The 26,047-nt window shown below is 38.8% G+C and overlaps 1 protein-coding gene across 1 annotated transcript in view; it reads right to left on the minus strand.

The window, feature by feature from the left end:
• Positions 1 to 10,124: 10,124 nt before the first annotated feature.
• The window catches only part of PPA1 (inorganic pyrophosphatase 1), a 34,734-nt gene continuing 18,811 nt past the window's right edge, over positions 10,125 to 26,047 (minus strand). The window contains exons 5-11 of the mRNA XM_065922503.1: positions 25,825 to 25,911; positions 24,829 to 24,955; positions 17,108 to 17,235; positions 16,620 to 16,705; positions 12,248 to 12,317; positions 11,190 to 11,232; positions 10,125 to 10,470 (exon numbers count right to left, since the gene is read on the minus strand). Coding sequence (XP_065778575.1) covers positions 10,439 to 10,470; positions 11,190 to 11,232; positions 12,248 to 12,317; positions 16,620 to 16,705; positions 17,108 to 17,235; positions 24,829 to 24,955; positions 25,825 to 25,911 — 573 coding nt within the window. The 3' untranslated portion in view covers positions 10,125 to 10,438. The remainder of the gene's footprint in view (positions 10,471 to 11,189; positions 11,233 to 12,247; positions 12,318 to 16,619; positions 16,706 to 17,107; positions 17,236 to 24,828; positions 24,956 to 25,824; positions 25,912 to 26,047) is intronic.

A 26,047-nucleotide genomic window follows, 5' to 3' on the forward strand; every position in this document is an offset into this window, starting at 1 on the left:
CTAAATGCAGCTTGAACATCTGGAAGTTCACAGTTCACATACTGTTGAAGCCTGTCTTGGAGAATTTTGAGCATTACTTTGCTAGCATGTGAGATGAGTGCAATTGTGCAGTAGTTTGAGCATTCTTTGGCATTGCCTTTCTTTGAGATTGGAATGAAAACTGACTTTTTCCAGTCCTGTGGCCACTGCTGAGTTTTCCAAATTTGCTGGCATATTGAGTGCAGCACTGTCACAGCATCATCTTTTAGGATTTGAAATAGCTCAACTGGAATTCCATCACCTCCACTAGCTTTGTTCGTAGTGATGCTTTCTAAGGCCCACTTGACTTCACATTCCAGGATGTCTGGCTCTAGGTGAGTGATCACACCTTTGTGATTATCTGGGTCATGAAGATCTTTTTTGTATAGTTCTGTGTATTCTTGCCACCTCTTCTTAATACCTTTTGCGTCTGTTAGGTCCACACCATTTCTGTCCTTTATTGTGCCCATCTTTGCATGAAAAGTTCCCTTGGTATCTCTAATTTTCTTGAAGAGATCTCTAGTCTTTCCCATTCAATTGTTTTCCTCTATTTCTTTGCATTGATTGCTGAGGAAGGCTTTCTTATGTCTCCTTGCTATTCTTTGGAACTCTGCATTCAAATGGGTATATCTTTTCTTTTCTCCTTTGCCTTTTGTTTCTCTTTTTTTCATAGCTGTTTATAAGATCTCCTCAGACAACCATTTTGCCTCTTTGCATTCCAAAGAGCCTAGAAGCTTACAAAGTGGAAGGAAACTCCCTGGGCCTGACTTCTTCCGTACAGAACTCATTCCTACTCCCTGAGATAATGGTTGTTGGCTGTGGTTAATTTTTGTCTGTTTGTCCCCAGAAAGCGTCTATACCCATACAAGCAGATCCATTAACGTATCTCTTTCACCACCCCCTCAATACTTACTTTGTAAAAAAAAAAAAACAAACACACACACACACAAAGAGGATCACAGGATAGAGCAAAAATTGGCAAAAGTTTTTGGTAAAGGGTCAAGCAGTAAATATTTTTGACTTTGCAGGTCATATGGTCTCTATCCTAACTATTAAACTCTCTCTCCATTGTAGCTAGAAGTCAGTCACAGCAATTCATAAGTGAACGGGTTTGCTTGTCTTCCAGTAAAATGTTTTTACCAAACCTCCAGCAGGCTGGATTTGGGCCCCAGGCCATAGCTGGCAGCTGTTGAGTACTACAACTTTCTCCTTTCACTTGGATTTTTTTGAACATCTTTTCCATATCAGCACATGCAGTGATGTCGTTGACTGCTACATGGCGTGAATATTTAGCCATTCCTCAACTGGACTGCTGGATGTTTTCCAGGTTTCGTTATCATAAATAAAGCTGCCATAGGCTATATGCCTGGTTGGCTATTCTTAGTCAACTAGCATGAATTCTTATAGCAGAACTGGTGACTCAAAGGGTAAAGACAAATTTAAAATTTTGATAGATTGCCAAATTGTTTTCAGACTTTTTAAGAAAAATTCAGATTGCCACATACCTTTGTGATTTTTATTGCTTAATCTTATTCCTGGTGAATATTTTCTCTTAACTTAACAGTTTTGTAATAACTAGAGGAAAGATCCCAGAGACAAAGGGAGCAATAAACTCTGGCAGTTGACTCGACTTAATAACTCTTCAATAAATACTTGCCATCATGAAGCAATTTGCACAGCTTTCTTGTCAGTATATGGAGAAGGAAATTCGGTACTCTTGCCTGGAGAATTCTGGGGAGCCTGGTGGGCTACAGTCCATGGGGTCGCAGAGTCGGACACGACTGAGCAACTTCACTTCACCTTCACCTTGTCAGTGTAAAGGCAAATTTCCTTTGGCCCAAAAGCAGTGAGGGCAGCTGTTCTCAATGCAAAGAACACTCTGTGCAAAAGCACAATATAAGCCCGTGCATAGCAAATATACTGATTAGATAGGACTTAATTGCCATTACAGGTGCAGCATGTGCAGGCCTGGGCTCAGGGATGGTGAAAATGAATTTTGAATTTCCAATCAGAGGTCTCATTTGGGCCCTTTATATAACTGGGCCAATGCTTCAGATTACCTTACCTGAAAAAAAAAAATGCATTGATAATGCAGTGTTGCTGAGGGTACAATATTTAAAAAATTTTTATTTTATACTGGAGTACAGTTGATTTACAATGTTGTATGTTTCAGATGTACAGCAAAGCGATTCAGTTAAACATGTATCCATTCTTTTTCAGATTATTTTCCCATATAGGTTATTACAGAATATTGAGAGTTCCCTGTGCTATATAGTAGGTTCTTACTGATAATCTGTGTTTTATATATATATATATATATATAATCTGTTTTATCAATTTTATATACAGTAGTGGGTATATGGGCTTCCCCAATGGATAGGTGGGTAAAGAATCCACCAGCAATGCAGGAGACACAGCGATGTGGGCTCGATCCCTGGGTTGGGAAGATCCCCTGCAGGAGGCGTGGCAGTCCACTCCAGTATTCTTGCCTGGGGAATCCCATGGACTGAGGAGCCTAGCAGGTTACAGTCCAAAGGGGCACAAAGAGTGGGAACGACTGAGTGACTAAGCACACACGAAGTGGATATATGACAATCCCAGTCTCCTAATTTATCCCTCCTCTTCACCTTCCCCCTTAGGTAACCACAGGCTTGTTTTCTGAGAGTCTATTTCTGTTTAAAATGAGTTCATTTGTATCATTTTTTAAGATTCCACATATAAGTGATATCATATGATATTTGTGTTTGTCTGATTTACTTCACTAAGATGATCATCTCTAGGTCCATCTACGCTGCTACAGCTGGCATTATTTCCTTCTTTTTTAGGGTTGAGTAAGAGCCTCTTGATGAAAGTGAAAGAAGAGTGAAAAAGTTGACTTAAAACTCAACATTCAGAAAACTAAGATCATGGCATCCAGTCCCATCACTTCATAGCAAATAGATGGGGAAACAATGGAAACAGTGAGAGACTATATTTTGGGGGCTTCAAAATCACTGTAGATGGTGACTGCAGCCATGGAATTAAAAGACTTGCTCCTTGGAAGAAAAGCTATTGACCTACCTAGACAGCATATTAAAAAGCAGAAACAATACTTTGCCAACAAAGGTCCATCATAGCTGTTTTTTCCAATAGTCATGTATGGATGTGAGAGTTGGACTATAAAGAAAGCCGAGTGTCAAAGAATTGATTCTTTTGAACTGTGGTGTTGGAGAAGACTCTTGAGAGTCCCTTGGACTGCAAGGAGATCCAACCAGTCCATCCTAAAGGAAATCAGTCCTGAATATTCATTGGAAGGACTGATGCTGAAGCTGAAGCTCCAATACTTTGGCCACCTGATGCCAAGAGCTGACTCATTTGAAAAGACCCTGATGCTGGGAATGATTGAAGGCAGGAGGAGAAGGGGATGACAGAGGATGAGATGGTTGGATGGCATCACTGAAACAATGGACATGTGTTTAAGTAAACTTCAGGAGTTGGTGATGGACCAGGAGGCCTGGCGTGCTGCAGTCCATGGGGTTGCAGAGTCTGACACGACTGAGCAACTGAACTGAACTGAATATTCCATTGTATATCTGTATGTGGAAAAAGAAGTACCACGTCTTCTTTTCCCATTCCTCTGTCAGAGGATGTCCAGATTGCTTCCATGTCTTGACTATTGTAAATAGTGCTGCAGAGAACATTGGAGTGCATGTTATCTTTTTGAATTATGGTTTTCTCCAGATTTATCCCCAAGAATGAGATTGGTGGGTCATATGTTAGTTCTATTTTTAGTTTTTATAGAAACCTCCATGCTGTTTTCCATAGTGGTTGTACCAGTTTAAAAACACTCCCACCAGTAGTGTAGGAGGATACCCTTTTCTCCACACCCTCTTCTCTAGAGTACAGTTATGAACAACCAGTCTTCACTAAGCTCCCACTATGACCCTGGCACTGGGCTAGGTCCTCCACCTATCTCCTGCTACCCTGTGATGATGGTGATATCACCATTTTAGAGATGGGAATACTAACACAAATAAACTAAATCATTTAGCCATGGCAATATAGTCACTCCTTTTGACTTCCAGGCCCATGGGGGAAAAAATGTAACTATATGCCGCATTGAAAACTGGCAAAAGCCTTGCAGAAAACAAAATAAGAGGAACAAAGATGTCTGTGTTCCATGATCTTACAATCTACCCCTGGAAATTTATCCTTAGAAAATAATCCCAAAGGAAAAAACTTATACCTAAAGATACTGATAACAAAGGTCTAAACAACAAAGTTTAACAAAAGAGAAATGATTAAGGAAATAATCAGTTTCTGGATTAGTAAGTACACATTTTTTTTATTTTTTAATTGAAGGATAATTGCTTTAGAGAATTGTATTGTATTCTGTCAGTCCTCAGCATGAATCAGCCATAGGTATACATAATAACGGTGAAAACCAAGGAATAGTGTAAAATAGTGGGAAAACCCCTGATCTCAAAGTCAGGTAACTGGATTAAGTCATCACATACCATCTGAGTGAACTTGCGTGAGTTACTTAGGTTCTCTGAGTCTCTTTTTTTTCTCAAAAAAAAAAAAAAAAAAAGATTACTTCTCTGTGTATAAGATAAGGTTTCAAAGTATTTGCATTCCCACTGTATGTAAATAGTAACACTTTATTCCATGGTCAGGCATGGCCATGAGGCCTCCATTAGCCAATGATCAAGAACATCTATGATGTGTGTCACTCACTTCAGAGCATTTAATCAGCAGTGTGAGGCTCCAGTCCTCTCTCCGTCTGTGTGATGGAGATCATCAGGAGAAAGCAAACGTCAACAAGGTGGGCCAAGGCCGAGCAGTCACAGGGTGGACAGCTGCCCAGAGGCAGAGACGACTCTGTGAGGAGTGAGGAATGAACTGTTGTTTTCTTAAGCCACTGAGATTTGGTTATAGCCAAACACAGGAGGCCTATCCAGATGATGCGAGTAACCTCACCAGTCTGCTTATTACCACTCTCCCCACAGGATCTGAAAAAGTGCCTGGCACAAAGCCAAATCTCAAGAAATGTTTGTAGAATGACTGTTGTCCCAAGGGTTAGGCTTTCTTTGAGGTTTTAGTATGCAGATAACCCTTATCCAGCACCAGTGATGAAGAACTTTACAGATGCCTGAAGTTGTTATGGGTTATTCTGTCCCACAAAAATTCATATTTTGAATTCTTAACACCCAGTCCTCAGAATGTGACCTATTTTGGAAACAGGATCATGATAGGTGTAATTAGTTCAGATGTGGTCATACTGGAGTCGAGTGGGCACCTAACCTGGATATGACTGATGTTTTTGGTGTGCCATGCAGCTTTCAGGATCTTAGTTCCCCAAGCAGGGATTGAACCTGGGCCCATGGCATCAAAAGCGCCAAATCCTAACCACTGGCCCACCAGCGAAGTCCCCTGATGTTCTTATAGAAGGGGAAATTGGAAACAAGCAGACAGGGAGAATGCCTTGTGAAGATTAGGGTTATGCTGCCACAGGCCGGGAGCTACCAAAAGCAGGGAGAGCCCTGGAATAACTCCTGCCCAGGGAGCATGGGCCTGCTGATACCCGGATCTCAGACTTCCAGCTTCCAGGACAGTGAAGGAAAACATTTCCATCGTTTAGCCCATCCAGTTTGTGGTACTTGGTTATTGCAGCCCCAGTAAGCAAGTACAAGAGTATTTTACATTTCCTTACTTGAACAGAGGAGTGAAAGCTATCTACAGAGGCGCTCATAACAACTATTGTTGACATTTCTTCTGACTAGTGTTGTGTCCCTTCCTTCCCATGAAATCGGGGTGGGTGATTTCCTATTTATTAGACCAATACTTGCGAAGACTGCTACTTTGTATAGTCTTTCACTAGAAAACAATTTTTATCTTAACAAATCACTTCAGAAACCACATGACTGAGGCAGCATTTAGAAACAGAACTTATAAAAGAATAAGAGAAATACTACTAAAGTCTGAATGCTTAAAAAATAAATAAATAAATAAATAAATAAATAAAGTCTGAATGCTGATGTTTCTGATTCTGGTCCAGACAAGAAGACATAGACCTGTTTTTCCCTGCTTCTCCTGCTAAGCACAGCTAACAACCCTGGAGATAGCAAGACACAACCAAAGAACTCTGGAAGGTACTAAGAAGGCTCGCTGGTTTGGGACCCCAGGACCGGAGAACAGCAGTGACAGGGCACATACAGACCTACCGCCCAACGGGAGAGGAGAGTCGTCCTCAAACCCCGACCTAGCAACAGAGGGCAGCCCAGACAGGCTCACACACCCGCCCCCACCCACAGAGAACGGGGGTCTGCCTGGTGGGCATGACACCCCCTGGCAAAGGGGTCACCGGGAACCCAGGTGGAAATAAACAACCAGGGAGGCACTCTCCTTCCCCGCAAGGCCTGAGACTCCCCTTTTCCACCAAGAGTTACCAAGGTAGGTGGGTAGACTGAGCCAGAGGGAGAAATCCAGTCGTAATAGGTATACCAGTTCAGGAAGCTTCTTTATCCCTGTAGCCTAAGACTCTCCTCCTTCACCAGTAGATACTCAGCCTCCTCAGGCAGCACCAGCAGGAACCAACAGAAACCCCACTGGCCGCAGATAAACCAAGCTGACCAAAGTAACACTGCAAAGCTGCTGAAAATTAAACTGCCATCGAAACCACAGTTCACAAAAGTAGGCCAAGACCCATGTGCTAACTCTAAATAGGGTGATGCTTGCTAAAAATAAAAGATTTAAATGGGTCCTAGCATCTCCTAACAGACAAGATGCCTAGGGTATTAACAGTCACACATCATACCAACAACCAGGAAAATCACAAGTTGAATGAGAAAACAGTCAATGGATGCCAATACTGAGATGAATCTTGACAAAGATTTTCAAGCAGTCATCTTAAAGCTGCGACTAGATTGCCAATTAGATCCACTGTTCATATTATCAGTCTCAGAAAGAGAGGCGAGTGTGGCTTGGGCTGAAAGAATATTTGAAGAAATATAGTTGGAAAATCCCCAAATTTGGTAAAAGACAGAAACTTCCAGGCCAAATCCCAAACAGGATAAAGCATTACCATAGCAGAAATTAGCTTAAATCTAAATGGTCTAACTATATCAATTAAGAGACAAAGATTGGATAAAAATGCAACTCAACGGTGTGTTACTTATAAGAAACTCACTTCAAATTGAACATGTATAGGTTGAGAGTAAAAAAATAGAAAAAGATATAACATGCAAACAATCAAAAATAAGGAGTGACTATTATCAGTGTCTGATAAAGTAGATTATGGAGCAAAGAAAATTACTACAGACAAAGAGGAACATTACACAATGATAGAAGGATTAACCCACCAGCAAGACAAAGACTCTAAATGTGTACACACCAAACAACAGAGCCTCAAAATACATGAAAAAGCTGATAGAGATGAAAGGTAAAACAGACAAATCCACAGTTGTAACTGAAGACTTCAGCACCTCCCTTTCAACAACTGATAAAACTAGAAGAAAACCAGCAAGGATACAGAAGATCTGAAAAATACTACCATCAACAGGATTTAGTTAAACAGAATATTCCACTCAACACCAAAATCCACATTTTTTTTTTTAAAGCAACTATGGAACATTCCCCAAGACAGACCACATCCTGGGCCATAAAACCACCTCCGCAAATTAAAGAGAATTGAAATCATATGAACTCTGTTTTCTGAGCATATGGAAGCAAACTAGAAATCACTGACATAAACACATTAGGAGTCTAAACACATGGTTAAAACTGCTCTGTAGGTTTAATGCAATGCCTATCAAAATCCCAGTAAGGTTTTTCCCCTAGGCATAGACAACAGGCATAGTCCAAATGTATTTTAAAATTTATATGAAAAGGCACACGCCCTGGACTAAAGAATAAAGTGGAAGGAAGTACTCTATTTGGTAGTAAGACTTACCATATAGCTAGAGTAACCAAGGGAGTATGGTTCTGACAGGTTAGACTCATAGATCAGTGCAATAGACTGAGCACCCAGAAATCGACCCACACAAATACACTCAACTGATATTTGACAGAAGCACAAAACCAGTACACTGAAGGAAGAATAACCTTTCAACAGATGGTGCTGGAGCAGCTGGACATCTGTAGTAAGAATGAAAGAACCTTGCCCTAAACCTCATACCTTATACAAAAATAAACTCAAAAGGGATCATAGACTTAAATGTAAAGCTATAAAACATTTGGAGACACTCTTTGGGATCCAGGTAAAGAATTCTTAAACTTGATACCAAAAGCATAATTCATAAAAGGAAAATTTGATACAGTAGACTTTATCAAATTTAAAAATCTGTTCTGTAAAAGTCCATGTAAAGAGAATGAAAAGTCACAGAATGGGAGAAAATGTTTGCAACTACATATCTGACAAAGGACTTTCAACCGTTAACGGTTAAAAAAAAAAAAAAAAAATCTAATCAGAAAATGCATAAAAGGTAGGAACAAATATTTAACCAAAGAAGATATACAGATGGCAAATAAACACAGGAAAAGATGTTTCACGTAACTAGCAATTAGAGAAATGCAAATAAAAACCGCAAAAAGATATCACTACATACCTAACAGAACGGCTAAAATAAAAATAGTGATAAACCAAACTCTGGCAAGGACATAGAGAAAATGAATCACTCATACATTGCTATAGGAAGTGTAGAATAGTATAGCTGCTCAAGAAAAGTTTGGCAGCATTTTATAAAACAAAATCTATGCATCTATAAGATGACTTAGCAATTACAGTGAAAAGTTATATTGACACAAAAATATGTACATGAATATTTACAGCAGCTTTATTTTTTATATTTATTTATTTGCTGTACTGGGTCTTAGTTGTGGCAGGTGGGATCTTGATTGTGCCATGCAAACTCCTGAGCTTTAGCATGTGGGATCTAGTTCTGTAACCAGTGAACAAACCTGGGCCCCCTGCCCTGAGTGTGGAGTCTTAGCCATTGGACTACCACGTAAGTCCTTGCAGCTTTAATAGTCAAACTGGAATGAGCTTAGATGTCCTTCATGGGTGAAACAGTTTATACATACCATAAAATAGTACATACATCTGGGGGAGAGGGTGTAAATCTCATGCTAGGCCACACCCATATATGCAGGTCTCCAAGGTGAACAGCCTCTGGCATACATACCGTACTACTCAGCAATAAAAAGGAATGAATAAAAAGAATGAACTATGGATACATGTGACAATCTAGATGAATCTCCAGGGAGTTATGCTGAGTGGAAAAAAGTCGATCCCCTGAAGTATTGTATGATACTGTATGATACCACTTATATAACATTCTTGAAATGACAAAATTGTAGAAATGAAGAATTAGTAGTTGTCAGGGATTAAGAATGGGAAGTGGGGAGGACATGAGAGATGGGTGTGGTTATAAAAAGATAAAACCAGGGGTCTTTGTGATATTCGAAGTGTTAAGTATCTTGTAGGACACAGGAGCCTACACAGGTTATTATACAGAAAAACACACCATACAGATGAGTACAAGCAAGACTGAGAAATCTGAGGATGGGTAGACTATCAGGGCCATATCCTGGTTGTATTATTAGATTGTAGCTTTACAAACTCTTACCTTTGGGGGGAAAGGTATAGAGAAAGTCTCTCTGTATTATTTCTTAACAACTGCATGTGAATTTATAATGATCTCAAAAAAAAATTTCAATTAAAACAATCTGAATGCTTAATAATGCCTTTACACAAACTGCATCTCTTTTACAAATGAGGGAGCTGGAGTTGGGTGTTTGGTACCTAACCTAAGATTACAGAGCTAAGTAAGTAGATGATGTAGGATTAAAAAGTCAGGTCTGCAGAGCTCAGAAGTCACAAATTTAATCACAGAACTATTTTGACTGATGGTTCACAATGGGATGACAGGAATTAGGTAAGAGGAGAGTATCAAGAACTACTGTAAATATAAGCGATTTCATTTTCAGGTGCCTAAAAAAATAAAGTCAGTTTTTAGTCTAATAAAACTGAATTATATGATCAGTCATAAAAAGCAAATAGCAAACAGCACCCAAGCTTGCTTGGTAGTGTTAGGCTTCAGATTAAAATAAAAATATCATAAACCAAGTTGAAACAAAATAATTTTTATTTCCTAACCCATGGCAAACATATACATCCAATATGTACTTATCTTGCATACTCAGTCACAGATGACTTCCAAACTACAACCGCCTTGATATTTAAGCAGGAACTAAAAGTTACTTTAGTTGACATGACAAATGCTCTTAGATGGATAACATATGAATATATTGGATTGGTGACAGCAGAATCTGACTGATTAGTTCTATAAATTTAAAGCTTGGAAAAGCTACTACTTTGACATCTAACACTTTCCGACAAGCAGGATGCAGCAGTATCAGCTTGTATTCCAGAGAAATTTCCTTAGTTTTTCTGGTGATGGAACCACTTATCCACTGTAGTCAGGAAAAAGATAAACAAATTAGAATCCCTGTTAAGAATCATAATTACACCCAACATATAACAGTGAATAATATACTTGCTTTAATACATCCTGCTATGGATTACATTAAAATAAATCTACATACATGCACAGCTTCACTAAATTATCAAAACAGGTAATTTATGAGTGTTTTGTTTGGGGCTTCCTTGTGGGGAAGGAAATGGCAATCCACTCCAGTATTCTTGCTTGGGAAATCCCATGGACAGAGGAGCCTGGTGGGCTACAGTCCATGGGGTCGCAGGGTCGGCTATGACTGAGCAACTAAACATCCTTACTCTTGATGGGTGATCCTACAGGCAATTCTCACCAGAAGAACCTTACAGAGAATTCTAATATCTAAAGATGGAAAGAACTGTTTTCTGGGTGAATCAGCCTATGGCCAGACAGGGATGCAGAGCCCAGCCTGCTCCAGCCTCCACGAGGCATCTACCAGGAACTCAGAGAACAGTGGGTCATGACTCGGAAACTGCTGTCACTGGGGGCGGCACTAACGGTGGTACGTACAGCCATCTTTTTCCCACATATGCCTCAAAACACTGAGCATGCTGCTTCTCCCCGTTCTCCTCTTTCTCTGTATGTATATGATATGTAAGATGTATCTATAGATATACATATACTTTCCCACACAAATGCATAATGTTTAATGTAATTTTACTAGAATATAGATCTTACCATCTGTTGGTATTGTGCAGGCAGATTCACATGGTGGTGGTAACTAAAATACAGTATTGAAATATATTAGCCTAATTCCAGAAAAAGAATAAGCTAAAAAAAGTATATTGACAGAAAGATCAAAAGGAATGTGAACAAAAGACAACTATCTCAAATTTTAAGTTCTAAAAATAATTTACACCAGATGGGAACAATGCAAAGCTTGCTCTACTGCTAAGAAATGCTAACAAATTCAAAACCTCTTGGCTTTTAATGACACACAGGAGAATAATTAATAAAAATGTTTTTTTAAAATAATTAAAAAACATATGTATATATAGACTTTATATATACATACATATATATAAAATGTAGGCAGAATATTCTTATTGAAAAGTAATGGTTGTTAACCAATGGCTTTTCCTTTCTAATTTATCTCAACTTTGTCAAAATTTATACACAAATAAAAATAAATCTAAAGGTACTGGCTTCATCATTAAATTGTCTTTTTCCCTGGTACTACCTTGTTTACAAGTCAGTAAAGTCAGACCTCATTTTCTTTTGTTTTTCTTGTCTAATATTATAAATGAGAATAATTTTAAACAAGCTTCAGTCTTTAGGTTAATCAAAATCAGATTATTTCTTTGATGGATGATTTATTACCTCACATGAAAGGCTCTCTAGGACTACAAACCACTCTTGGAATGGAACCTGAAATCTGATGACTTTCTCCATCTTTGCTATGACCAAGCCAAGTAAGTTCCCATTGGTACTCTTGTGAAAAATGGCTTATGATAAGTACCCAGGCACTTGGGTTATTTAGAACATTCTAGAGTCATTTTGAGTCTTACAAACTGTCCTACCTTGCTGTCTGCCCAGGTTAGGGTTGACTAGGATTCTCCTCAGGTTTCCCTCAGTCCAACGTCTACTTGAGTTTATGGTTTGTAATTTCAAGACCTCACACCATAACAGATGTACAGGACACCCTCAAATATTTATTGAACGTACTTTCCCTCCCCATTCAACACCATATCTTTTGGCCGCCGCATGTGTTTTCTTTCCAGGAAGCCTTTACTTACAGCATCCACAATGGCTTTGGCAGCATCAGGATCACACTGGAAGGGGCTCTCAGACACCGTGGTGTTCATGCTGTTACACAAAGGGAAAGTGTCACACTAACAAACTTCTCTCATTAAAACTGGTGTTTAAAATAACAAGTTGAAGCTGGTGGGTCAGGTGAGATTCAAATTTGGCGTCGTTGAAAGATTTCTCACCTATACTAAACATTCTGATTATTTTGGCAAGATACAGCTATTCTTAAGGTAGATTTTACTCAAATACTTTAACAAGTTCAGATTTTAAAATCTGTGATTGAGTGCTTTCTAATTCTTAGAAAGAGCTAAGAAATGCAAATTAAAATGAGAAGCCTGTTTTTTCTAACTAGATAAAATGAAAAAAAACAAAATTTGGTTTCTATCAGTGTTGACACCTGGCAGGAGCAACACCTGGTTCAATATTCCTGAACCATAATCTGGTAAAATGTCCACAACAAAATAAAAAAAGAAAAAAAATTAAAAAACTATCACCAAAAAAAAAAATGTGTCCAAAACCTTTTAAAAAGTACATACACTTTGATAGACAAATTCCACCTCTCCAAACTCAAATTTAAATAATTATGTACAAAGATGTTCAACATACATTTCACTATTGATAAGATTGAAAAACTGGAAGTAACCAAAATGTCCAACAACAGAGATGATTAAAAATGATTTATCCATCAGACAGAACAATATACAGATGGAATATTTATAAAATATTATATATATATAATGGCATAACAAATGCTTGTAGTGTTAACTTTTCTAAACCACAAAACAAAATGTATATATTATATATGTGCATATGCTTAGTCACTCAGTTCTGTCTTACTCTTTAGGACCCCATGGACTATAGCCCACCAAGCTCCTCTGTCCATGGGATTATCCCTGCAAGAATACGGGAGTGGGCTGCCGTTTCCTACTCCAGGGGATCTTCCCAACCCAGGGATCGAACCTACATCTCCTGTGTCTCCTACATTAGCAGGTGGATGGATTCTTTACCACTGTGCCACCTGGGAAGCCCATATATTATACATACAATATGATTATTTTTGAAAATATACTTAAAAAGGACTGTAAAAAGAGAAAACTCTGCATGTTACTAAGAGTATCTATGGAAAAACTGAGATTAAAGTGATTTTTTAAAAACTTTTTTTGGTTAACTGTGATGCAAAATTTCCTTCATATTGAATTGAATTATTGTATACTATTATGTGGTTATGATCAAAAATATTCTATGAAAAAGAAAAAATATTCAGCTACCTGTTACTTAACATGCACTAAGGCCATTTCCATAGAAATAACAGGATACCACGAAATAGAGAAGTTATTAAAAGCAAAGTCTCATGATTGTACATTTTCATACAAAGGTGTGTGTGCTCAGTTTTTCTTATGTGTGTGGAGAGACAGATGTTTTTATTTTACAAGACATTATCCCGACTTACAGAAGATTCCTGGGAATTTCCTATAGTTCTTTTCTCCCTCCAGAAAAGAAATTTAAAATATAAACAGATGCTGGGGTGTGTATGTATATCTTACCTTGCATAAATGGGATCACACTATAATAAGTATACTGCTATGGACTTTGCTTTTCTCATTTTAATATATTTTGGACATCATTCCATATTAACATATAGAGAATAATGTGCCCATATACTGTTCTATGAATTGCTTAATCATTAAAATTTGGTTGTTTCTAACTTTTTTGATATTATAAATGACACTGCAATGAACATCCTTGTACATACATCTTTCAGGACTATCTCTATAGGATATATTCCTAGTATTAGTGCTACAAAGAAATACAAGAATTTAAAATTTTGAGATTAATGGCTGATTTACATGTTATATAGCAGAAACTAACACAACATTGTAAAGCAATTATCCTCCAATTAAAAAAAAAAAAGACACACAAAAAACTAGGAACTGACTACTGTCAAACTGCCCTCACAAAGGCTGTACCCATCCAAGCTCTCACGACTACATATAAATGTTGCCACTCCAGGCTATCATTTAATTTTTTAAAATTCTGCAGATCTATTGAAGGATAACCCTATCTTTCTGAGCTGCATTTTAAATTATAAAGTGAGGCTGCACATCTTCTTACATGTAAACTACATAGTATTTCTTCTTCTTATCAGTTTGAGTAATTTATTTATAAATTAAGAAATTTAGTCCTTTGTCAGGTGTTAAAAAAAAAACTGGGAAGAACTGCCTCCTGATACATAAAAAAATCGTAAGTAAATCTTCCTTTTCTGGATTGTGAGTCTGTCTTCTGTTTAGAAAGGTCTTCCCTACTACAAGCTAATGAATTAAATTCACTGAGTCTTTTTCTAGAATTTTCTCACATTACAATTTATCTGTCTGGAATTAAACACTGACGTAAGAGCTGCAAACTCATGCTGGCAGCCAGCGCCAACGAACACGTGGGTGTCAAGTAGCGGGGGTTAAGGACACTGGTTGGTGCTGGGCTATCTGTACAGGGCACTTGCGGAGCACCTGCCTGTTACAGCACCTCTCAGAAATGAAAAACAGCCACAGCATAAGGGTGGTTGCCAGTGTGCATATCTGGAGGAAGAAAGGAATGTAAAGGGCAAGATAGAGATCTATCCTCATTTTCTTCTTAAACAGGCAGTTGGTGCAAACCTCACCACCACTCCCCTTGTTTTTTTCAGGATTTCTCTCACTATTCTGACATGCAGTTATTTTTCCGAGATGACACTGAATGTTATTCATGAATATATGATACATTTATATTTAACATCTTTTATATTTCTCTATAGAGTTTTTTTTTTTTCTTTTTTTTTTAATGTCCTGGAAGTGTTCTCTTCCCCCGGTAAAGGGATCCCGGACGAGCCCCCAAATGTTATGCCCGATGTCTGAATCCCCGAGCGGGAAGAGACAAGGCTTCCAAGACAATGCAACTCGCAGGAAGGGAAGTTTATTACTGACTCGAGCCAGGACTCCGTGCCCGCAACCAACACAGTGGTGCGAGTCAGAGAGCCTCTATAGAGTTTTAAAGTTTTCTTCTTCTGGGTCCTTCATATTTCTTATTTATACTTTTTTTTTCTTAAATACTATTCTAATGGGATCTTTTCCTCCATTATAGTTTCTGTTATGTTCATATACAAAGCTAGCAATGTGCATATATACTCATTTTGTAATCATCTACCTTATGGAATTCTTTCTTCTAGGGTTTTCTGGGTACACAGTCACATCATCTGCAACAATTTGCTTCCCCCTTTTCCAGTATTCCTGCATCTTATTTCTTTCTCCTATTTACTTCATCAGCTAGTATTTTCAGAACAACACTAGTTAAGTGGTAATGGTGGCCATTCTCTTATAATCTTTTAAAGGAGGGAGTATATTACACTAAAAATAAGCTGGGGCCACACAGACTTAGATGCGAGTCCTCACTCCAAAACACTTACTGTGGTATGACCTTGGTTAAGTTTAATCTCCCAGTATCTCTGTTGCATGCTTGGCAAATATTAACAGCTCAATCAGTATCAGTTATTGTTATTAGCAGTAGAAGTAGTAGTTAATTCAGTGTGCGTGGTAGATCCTGGTTCAGTTGTGATGATTCTACGTATTTACATCAGAGCATACCAACCCTTGCCCTCAGCCCATTCTGAGCACCCTGATGCTAGGCAGTTTTCCCCAGTTACCCTTACAAAGCTCTGATCTCACTCCCCTTTATAATTTTAGTTTGCACTTATTCAGAGTATCTTTGTAGCTTTTTTTTTTTTTTTTACTTTCTGCAAAGAAAAAAATGTTGCCTGCTATATTCCAGTTCTACAAGGATCAAGTCATTAGCCACTATAGTTACCTGCTGACAGTGTGCCCTGAGGGGAATTCAGGATGGAAAAGAACAGGAAAGATTTGCGTATACTGGCCCCTAGATAGTTAACATGAATTTTTAAGAAAAAATTTCAAATGATCCCAGATTCTTGCCTCTTCTCATATATAGAAAATCACTGAAATCATTAACTTGAGATGTCTCTTCTTTATGATTAGCAGTCATCTTTTTATGCTTGATTACATGTTTTCCCAGCTTAAAAAAAAAAAAGTTTGTCTCTCTCTTGGCTTCTCACTTACATTTCTGCAGTAGTTCTTTAGGGCTATCTGAGAGGCTGTCTCCTGGGCTATAGTCCTCAAATAAATTGTAACTCACAACCTTTACGTTGTGTGATTTTTCTTTCAGTCTACACTTCCTATTGACTTAAGTACTGATAAAACCAGTTATCTCTTTCCTAAGTGAAGGTAACGGTACAATATGTTAAGGTTATTAATGTATCTGGAGTAAGCTAGTCTGCTTTGTGTGTTAAACATGGAGAAAAGAGTTAATGCTTACCAGCTGATTCCTTTTCCATCAGTTTTCTTAGTCACTAATGCTCTCCAGTAGTCATGAGTGCTTTCAATAATGTCAATTGCAAAGTTCTAAAATTTAAAGAGATATTCATTAGAATAACAAAAACAAGTTCTTTCCTTTTCTAATTTTGGGCATGGTGCATGGCATGTGGAATTAGTTCCCCAACCAGGGCTAGAACCCATGGTACTTGCAGTGAACACAGAATCTTAACCACTGGACCACCAGGGAACATCCCTGTTCTTTTCTTATTATCAACATTTTACCAAAGCATGATAGCTTCTTCTCTTTTGAATCATTTCCTTGTATCAAAAATGGAAGAAAACCATTTAAATGAACAAATCAACATAAAGCCTGTCTTGTGTCTTTAAACATCTATTTTATGGTCATATAGTCTTTAGATGGTAAAAATATGGTTAAATTATGTCTCAATACAGATAGGCCTAAAGCTACAGTTCTGAGCGACACCTTACCTTATCTTTAAATTCTGCATTGAAAGCAAACTCATTCTCAGGTTTTCCATCTGGAACCTTGTACCTCCTAAACCAATCCACAGTAGCTTCCAGGTAGCCAGGTTTCAGCCGCTTGACATCATTAATATCTAAGAAGAGAATAAGATTCTCTTCTCAGATTGCAAGATGTATATGTAATTATTTATGCATTCAATAAAAACACCAAGTACTTTGAAGAGCTATAGGATGGATTGTCAAAAAAGTTCAAATAATGTTAGAACTAATATCTTTTTGAGAAGAGAACATATATATACATTAAAAGAAAATCATCTAGTGTCTTAGAATAGCTCTGACATTAAGTACTAAGAGAACAATCAGTACCACAATAATTCCTATTAAATAAGAGGAGGGAGAAATAACTGGGGGTTCCATGAGAGAACAATTTGGCAAGCGTGTGTAACTTCCCAGGGCTCAAACCTGCATCTCCTGCAATGCAAGCAGATTCTTTACCACTGAATCACCTAGGAAGCCCTAAGAGAAGGATGTGTGTTTCATCTGTTCAGTCATGTCCAACTCTGCAACTCTATGGACTGTAACCCTCCAGGCTCCTCTGTCCATGGGATTCTCCAGGCAAGGATACTGGAGTGAGTTACCATTCCCTTCTCCAAAGAGAAGGATAAAAGATACTAAGTTTCTGTATAGTCATTATCAATGCTGAGCCTCAATGCCATCAAACTCAAGTTTAAATGACCAAACTGTTTTTCCATGCAAACAATAGAAGATACAAGTACAAAAAAAATCCATCAGGAAAATTGTAATTGGAAGGAGGAATACGTTCAACAACAGCTTATTTATATTTCTGTAATATAAACTTGGCTTAAGCCCAATTTATAATGTATATAGTTAAAGAAAATCATGCATTTTATTATCAGAGTACCACTTAAAGTAGGGAAAGTTTACAAAGTGGACTGGGAAATGTTTAAACACTGATAAACTTCAAGGAACTTATAATTCACATAAAAGGTATCATTTGATACAGAAATAGTTTGAAAATCCAGAAATCCAAAATGCAAGTGTATGTTGTCTTCCAACCAATTTCCCATCCAATTCTTTAGGCACCAAATGCAAGTTTGACAATTCAGTTCAATAAAGACACTGACTAATGGAGTCAGGTCGCACAGTTAGAGGGCTCAGTTCCACAAGAGTGATCCCACGTCAGATGTTGGTGGCAAATTCCAAGCCATGACCACTTGCTATAAATCAGTTTCCTATAACTCTGTCCTTGGGTTTGATAATTTGCCAGAAAGACTCATAAAACTCAAGAAAACACTGAGCTTATGTTTACTGGTTTAGTAAAAAGGATACAACTCAGGAACAGTCCAATGGAAGAGATGCATAGGACCCAGGATGGGGGGATGTGGGGTGTAGTTCCCATGTCCTCTGCGGGGCGGAGGGAGGCATGCCACTCTCCCAGCACTGAAGTGTGCTCACCATCTCAGAAGTGCTCCACATCTCATGATTCCAGACTTCTCATGGAGCCTCCCCTCCCAGTCCCAGGGGTCAGTGGTTGGGGCTAAAAGTTCCCACCCTTTAATCATTCAGTTTTTCTGTTGACTGAGCCTGTCTGAGGCTAGCTAGGGGCCCCACCTTAAGTCACCTTATTAGCACAAACTCAGGCGTAATGAAAGGGGCTCACTGTGAATAAAAGACACACTCATCACTCAGGAAATTCCAAGGGATTTCATTCTTTGCCAAAAACTAGAGACAAAGATCTAACATATTTCTTATTCTATCATAGTAAGGAATAAAATGTAAGAACTGATGAACAGTTTGACTTTTCTTAAACCAGATATTGAAAGGTATGCTGGACCCAGACTAGGGAACCCTGGACACTAGACTCAGGGGGAAAAAAAAATAGGAAAAACCTCAATTTTGTTCCTCATGTTGTACTTTATGTATCAATTCTGTGCTGTTCCTTGGGTTCAGTCTCTAATCAGCCCACAACCATAAGCAGCAAGAAATGCTCACTTTCCTGACGCCCACAACTGCAGCAGGCGGGTGGCTGGCCATCGTGGGCCCCACAACGTCAAAGAGGATCAACATGGCCAACCTGGTCGCCTTAGTGGGTAGGCCATCCTCCTCTTGGCTCTATATTCCTCCCAAAGTGGTGGCTTGTCAAGTGCTCTCGCTACTTAATTCTCTCCCAGTTATAACAGATGACGGACACTGCCTTACACTGACATTTAAGGAAAGCTACATATTGCTTGCACCACGGGGCCAGCCACCCAGAGATACCCACGTAGAGATACCCCACGTCCAAGGTCAGAGAAACCCAAGTAAGGCAGTAGGCACTGAAGCGGCTGTGAGGAGATACCCCACGTCCAAGAGCAAAGGAGAAGTCCCAGCAAGACACCTTGTCTAACACAATGAAACTAAGCCATGCCGTGTGGGGCCACCCAAGACAGATGGGTCAGGGAGGAGAGGTCTGATAGAATGTGGTCCACTGGAGAAGGCAATGGCAAACCACTTCAGTATTCTTGCCTTGAGAACCCCATGAACAGTATGAAAAGGCAAAAAGACAGGATACTGAAAGATGAACTCCCCAGGTCAGTAGGTGCCCAATATGCTACTGGAGATCAGTGGAGAAATAACACCGGAAAGAATGAAGGGATGGAGCCAAAGCAAAAACAACACCCAGTTGTGGATGTGACTGGTAATGGACGTAAAGTCTGACACTCTAAAGAGCAATATTGCATAAGAACCTGGAATGCTAGGTTCATGAATCAAGGCAAATTGTAAGCGGTCAAATAGGAGATGGCAACAGTGAACGTCAACATTTTAGGAATCAGTGAACTAAAATGGACTGGAATGGGTGAATTTAACTCACATGACCATTATATCTACTACTATGGGCAAGAATCCCTTAGAAGAAATGGAGGAGCCATCATAGTCAACAAGAGAGTCCAAAATGCAGTACTTGGATGCAATCTCAAAAACGACAGAATGATCACTGTTTGTTTCCAAGGCAAACCATTCAATATCACAGTAATCCAAGTCTATGCCCCGAGCAGTAATGCTGAAGAAGCTGAAGTTGAACAGTTTATGAAGACCTATAAGACCTTCCAGAACTAACACCCGAAAAACTATGTCCTTTTCATTATAGGGGACTGGAATGCAAAAGTAGGAAGTCAAGAAACACCTGGGATAACAGGCAAATTTGGCCTTGAGGTACAGAATGAAGCAGGGCAAAGGCTAATAGTTTTGCCAAGAGAACACACTGGTCATAGCAAGCACCCTCTTCCAACAACACAAGAGATGACTCTACACATGGACATCACCAGATGGTCAACACCAAAATCAAACTGATTATATTCTTTGCAGCCAAAGATGGAGAAGCTCTATACAGTCAGCAAAAACAAGACTGGGAGCTGACTGTGACTCAGATCGTGAACTCCTTACTGCAAAATTCAGACTGAAATTGAAAAAAGTGGGGAAAACCACTAAACAATTCAGGTATGACCTAAATCAAATCCCTAACGATTATACAGTGGCAGTGAGAAATAGATTTAAGGGACTAGATCTGATGGACAGAGTGCCTGATGAACTATGGATGAAGGATCATGACATTGTACAGAAGACAGGAATCAAGACCATCCCCAAGAACAAGACATGCAAAAAAGCAAAATGGCTGTCTGAGGAGGCCTTACAAATAGCTGTGAAAAGAAGAGAAGCAAAAAGCAAAGGAGAAAAGCAAAGATATACCCATTTGAATGCAGAGTTCCAAAGAATAGCAGGGAGACATAAGAAAGCCTTCCTCAGTGATCAATGCAAAGAAACAGAGGAAAACAGTAAATGGGAAAGACTAGAGAGCTCTTCAAGAAAATTAGAGATACCAAGGGAACATTTCATGCAAAGATGGGCTCAATAAAGGGCAGAAATCGTAGAGACCTAACAGAAGCAGAAAATGTTAAGAAGACATGGCAAGAACACACAGAAGAACTGTACAAAAAAGATCTTCACAACCAGATAATAACGGTGGTGTGATCACTCACCTAGAGCCAGACATCCTGGAATGCAAAGTCAAGTGGGCCTTAGAAAGCATCACTACAAACAAAGCTAGTGGAGTTGATAAATTCCAGTTGAGCTATTTCAAATCCTAAAAGATGATGCTGTTAACCGGCTGCACTCAATATGCCAGCAAATTTGGAAAACTCAGCAGTGGTCACAGGACTGGAAAAGGTCAGTTTTCATTCCAATCCCAAAGAAAGGCAATGCCAAAGAATGCTCAAACTACAGCACAATTGCACTCATCACACAATTGAGTAAAGTAATGCTCAAAATTCTCCAAGATAGGTTTCAACAATATGTGAACCCTAACTTCCAGATGTTCAAGCTGGTTCTAGAAAGGCAGAGGAACCAGAGATCAAATTGCCAACATCCGCTGGATCATCGAAAAAGCAAGAGAGTTCCAGGAAAACATCTATTTCTGCTTTATTGACTATGCCAAAGTCTTTGACTGTATGGATCACAATAAACTGTGGAGAACTCTGAAAGAGATGGGAATACAAGACCGCCTGACCTGCCTCCTGTCAACTATGTATACAGGTCAGGAAGCAACAGCTACAACTGGACATGGAACAACAGATTGGTTCCAAATAGGAAAAGGAGCATGTCAAGGCTGTATATTGTCACCCTGCTTATTTAACTTATATGCAGAGTACATCATGAGAAACACTGGGCTGGAAGAAGCACAAGCTTGAATCAAGATTGCCAGGAGAAATATCAATAACCTCGGATATGCAGATGACAACACCCTTATGGCAGAAAGTGAAGAAGAACTAAAGAGCCTCTTGATGAAAGTGAAAGAGGACAGTGAAAAAGTTGGCTTAAAGCTCAACATTCAGAAAACTAAGATCATGGCATCTGGTCCCATTACTTCATGGCAAATTGATGGAGAAACAGTGAAAACAGTAGCAGACTTTATTTTGGGGGGCTCCATAATCATTGCAGATGGTGATTGCAGCCATGAAATTAAAAGATACTTACTCCTTGGAAGAAAAGCTATGACCAACCTAGACAGCATATTAAAAAGCAGAGACATTACTTTGTCAACAAAAGTCCATCTAGTCAAGGCTATGGTTTTTCCAGTGGTCATGTATGGATGTGAGAGTTGGACTAAAAAGAAAGCTGAGCGCCAAAGAATTGATGCTTTTAAACTGTGGTGTTGGAGAAGACTCTTGAGAATCCCTTGGACTGCAAGGAGATCCAACCAGTCCATCCTAAAGGAAATCAGTCCTGAAGATTAATTGGAAAGACTGATGCTGAAGCTGAAATTCCAGTACTTTGTCCATCTGATGCATGGAGCTGACTCATTTGAAAAGACCCTGATGCTGGGAAAGATTGAAAGCAGGAGGAGAAGGGGATGACTGAGGATAAGATGGTTGGATGCCATCACCAACTCAATGGGCACGAGTTTGAGTAAACTCCAGGTGTTGGTGATGGGCAAGGAGGCCTGGTGTGCTGGGGTGGAGTTACAAAGAGTCAGACACGACTGAACGACTGAACTGAACTCTTATGTAAATAGCACGTGTGAAAATGGACACAGTGATCAACAGGTTCAGGACTAAATGAAGGAATGCACTCTCAATGTATACAACTTAAATAATACAGAACTATCTGAAGGAAAAAGTCAGTCTCCCATCTTTTTTTCCCACTGCACTATTAAATGTTGGTGTTGAGTCTTTTTTAAATGAGTTTATATATATATATGCAAATATGCACATATTTAAACATATATGAAGTGGTACTCTGAAAGGTAAAAATAACAGCAGAAAGGAATAATTTAAGAGCTAAATTTATAAAATTCTTAGAAGGAAACAACTTTGTGACCTTGGATTAGGCAATGGTTTCTTAAATATGATACCGAAAGCACAAGCAATAAAAGAAAAATAGACTACATCAAAATGAAACTGAGTACTTCAAAGGGCACCATTAAGAAAACAAAAGTACAAATCCACAAAATGGAAGAAAATACAGACAAATCATATATAGCTGATAAAGGTCTAGTATCCAAAACATATAAGTACTCTTATAGCTCAAAAATATGATGATACACCCCATTAGAATGGCTATACTTTACAAAGATAAATAACTAATGCTGGCAAGGAAGTAGAAAAATTGGAACCCTCTCAGGACTGTAAGATGGTGCAGCTGCTTTGGAAAAAATTTGGCAGTTCCTCAAGGGGCTAAACATGTGACTTCTCTGGTAGCTCAGTTGATAAACAATGCGCCCACAATGCAGGAGACCCCAGTTTAATCCCTGGGTCAGGAAGATCCAGAAGAAGGAAATGGAGCCCACCCTGGAATTCTTGCCAGGAGATTTCCATGGACAGAGATGCCTGGTGGGCTACAGTCCATGGGGTTGCAAGAGCTGGACTCGACTTAGCAACTAAATCACCATCAAGGGGCTAAACATTAAGAGTTACCATTTCACTCAGAAACTCCACTCCTAGCTATATACAGCCAGTCAGTCAGTTCAGTCACTCAGTTGTGTTTGACTCTGCGACTCCATGGACTGCAGCACGCCAGGCTTCCCTGTCCACCACCAACTCCCAGAGCTTGCTCACCCAAGAGGATTAAAAATACATGTCCACACAAAAACTTACACAGGAATGTTCAATAGCAGCAACGTTATTCCTATAGCCAAAAAGAACCCAAATGTCCATCAACAAATGAATGGATAAATAAAATGTGATATATATCCACACTACAGAATATAACTCAGCCATTAAAAAAAAATAAGTACTGATACATGCTACAACACGGATAAACCTAAGTTTAAAAGAAAACCTAAGTAAAAAGAAACCAGACACAGAAGACCATATATTTTACAATTCCATGTATGTGAAATATCCAGAACAGGCAAATTCACAGACATAAACAGGTGGAGGAGGGAACAGGGGGTGACTAAGTACTTAAAGGTACAGAGATTCCCTTCAGGGTGATGAGAATGTTCTGAAATGAGATAAGTGGTGATGGTTGCACAACATTGTGAATGTACTAAATGCCACTGAATTCTACCCTAAAAATAGTCAAGACAGTGAATTTTATGTTAATTTTACCACCAAAAAAAGGGGGGGATAAAGTACTGATACACATTACAATGTAGATGAACCCTGAAAACAGTATGCTAAGTGAAGGAAGTCAGGTATCATGTGATCCCACTTATGTGAAATGTTCACATCAAGCAGATCCATAAAGACAGGCAATACGTAGGTGGTTGCCAGCGCCTGAGGGAAGCGGGGATACGGAGTGACTGTTAACGCACGTGGGATTTTCTGTTGGAATGGTAAAAATGATCTAGAATCAGACAGTGGTGGCAGTTAACAGCCTAGTGCATGTATCAAACCCATGGAATTGGAAACTTTAAAATGGTGAATTTTATGACATGTGGCAAGTATATCTCAATTTTTTTATTTTTTTAAAAATACAGCAAGTAAGTGCTAGCATGTGGGAAAGGAAAGAAGAAAACAGGAGAGACAAACTACCAGATTTCTTCTTTCCTGGAATGAAGGAGAAAGCTTACTTAGTAACCACAGAAGTTCAGTAGCAGAAATCACAATGCTCTGTCAAATGTTTTGCTCCTCCATCCTTTAATAGTTTGAAGGCATGGGCTTAATGACTCTGTCATTGCAGGTTACGTCTGGTGCTGGGTAAGGTTCAGACCCTACATATTTTCTTACCATTATAATTGGCTGCATCAGGATCTTCCACATTAATGGCAATGACCTTCCAGTCAGTTTCCCCTTCGTCAATCATAGCCAGAATGCCCAGAACTTTCACTCTGATAATTTCCCCTCGTGCACACACCTGAGAGTCAAAAACCACAGCTAGGTCAAAACTACAGAATCAAACTTTGGAAGAACAGTTTTACTAGGTGGATAATAGGAAATGAGGAAGATGCCCAAATTTCTACAAACTTAAGATGGTTCCTGTAAGCAACTTTTAAAAAGCTAAACATGTAAATGTCCACTAATCCTATCAGAGTTGAGGGTGATTCATGTTTTTTAAACTGTCATTGCTTGTGCTGAAGAATAAATGCTCCAGAGTTTGTTTCAAACACCTATTTTAATGCACCCTCTTTACCTTCTATTTTATAGAAGTCACTGAGTTAGGAAGGTCATACAATAAGCCTGAACTTTATGACTTAAGCAACTGAATGACAACTTTCTTTTCAGTTGCTTACTCTTTTCTTGAGGCTGGGAAAGATCATAAAGAAAATAACCATTGGGAAAAAAAAGGAAAATAACCATAGTTAGAACCTTAGAGCAACTCTACTTGATAGAGGAATCCCTACCATAAACCCCTAACATGTGGGGTTATTTAACCCCTATGGGTCCAATTTACTAGTCACTCCAAATCCTGAGGCAGGTTTTGCCTTGTTGCCTCCTGGTACCCTTTATCCACTGACTCCTCATCTGCCTTTTAAAGCAATGCAGAACATGTCCAGTTCTTCCACACACATGCATATAATATACACTTCTTCCTAGGCTAGGTTTAAATTACAAATTATATTGTACAAATGCTTAGAATGGAATGGAAGCTTTTATCACCCAAAGAGACATCATTACTTCACTGATATTCATATATTTTATTTACAATGTTTTTTAAAGTAAGAACTTTGTAGATTTCATTGCTCTCATCTCAACATTAAAGAAAAATATTTCAGATTCTATTACCTTGCTTCCAATTTCACACACATCAATTGGGTCATTGTCACCACAACAGCCAGTGTGTTTGTCATTGTGTCCTGGGTCTTCCCAAGTCTAAAAAAAATAAAAATAAAACTTAAGATTGTATTATTCCTATATTCCTATATTCCTATATGTCATTAAGACAAAAGCGGATTATGTTGGCACTAAAAGAGCCATGATCTTTCTGCAAAGATAGGAATCTTCAGCT

Source organism: Muntiacus reevesi, chromosome 2 (assembly GCF_963930625.1).
Source record: "Muntiacus reevesi chromosome 2, mMunRee1.1, whole genome shotgun sequence".
NCBI lineage: Eukaryota > Metazoa > Chordata > Mammalia > Artiodactyla > Cervidae > Muntiacus > Muntiacus reevesi.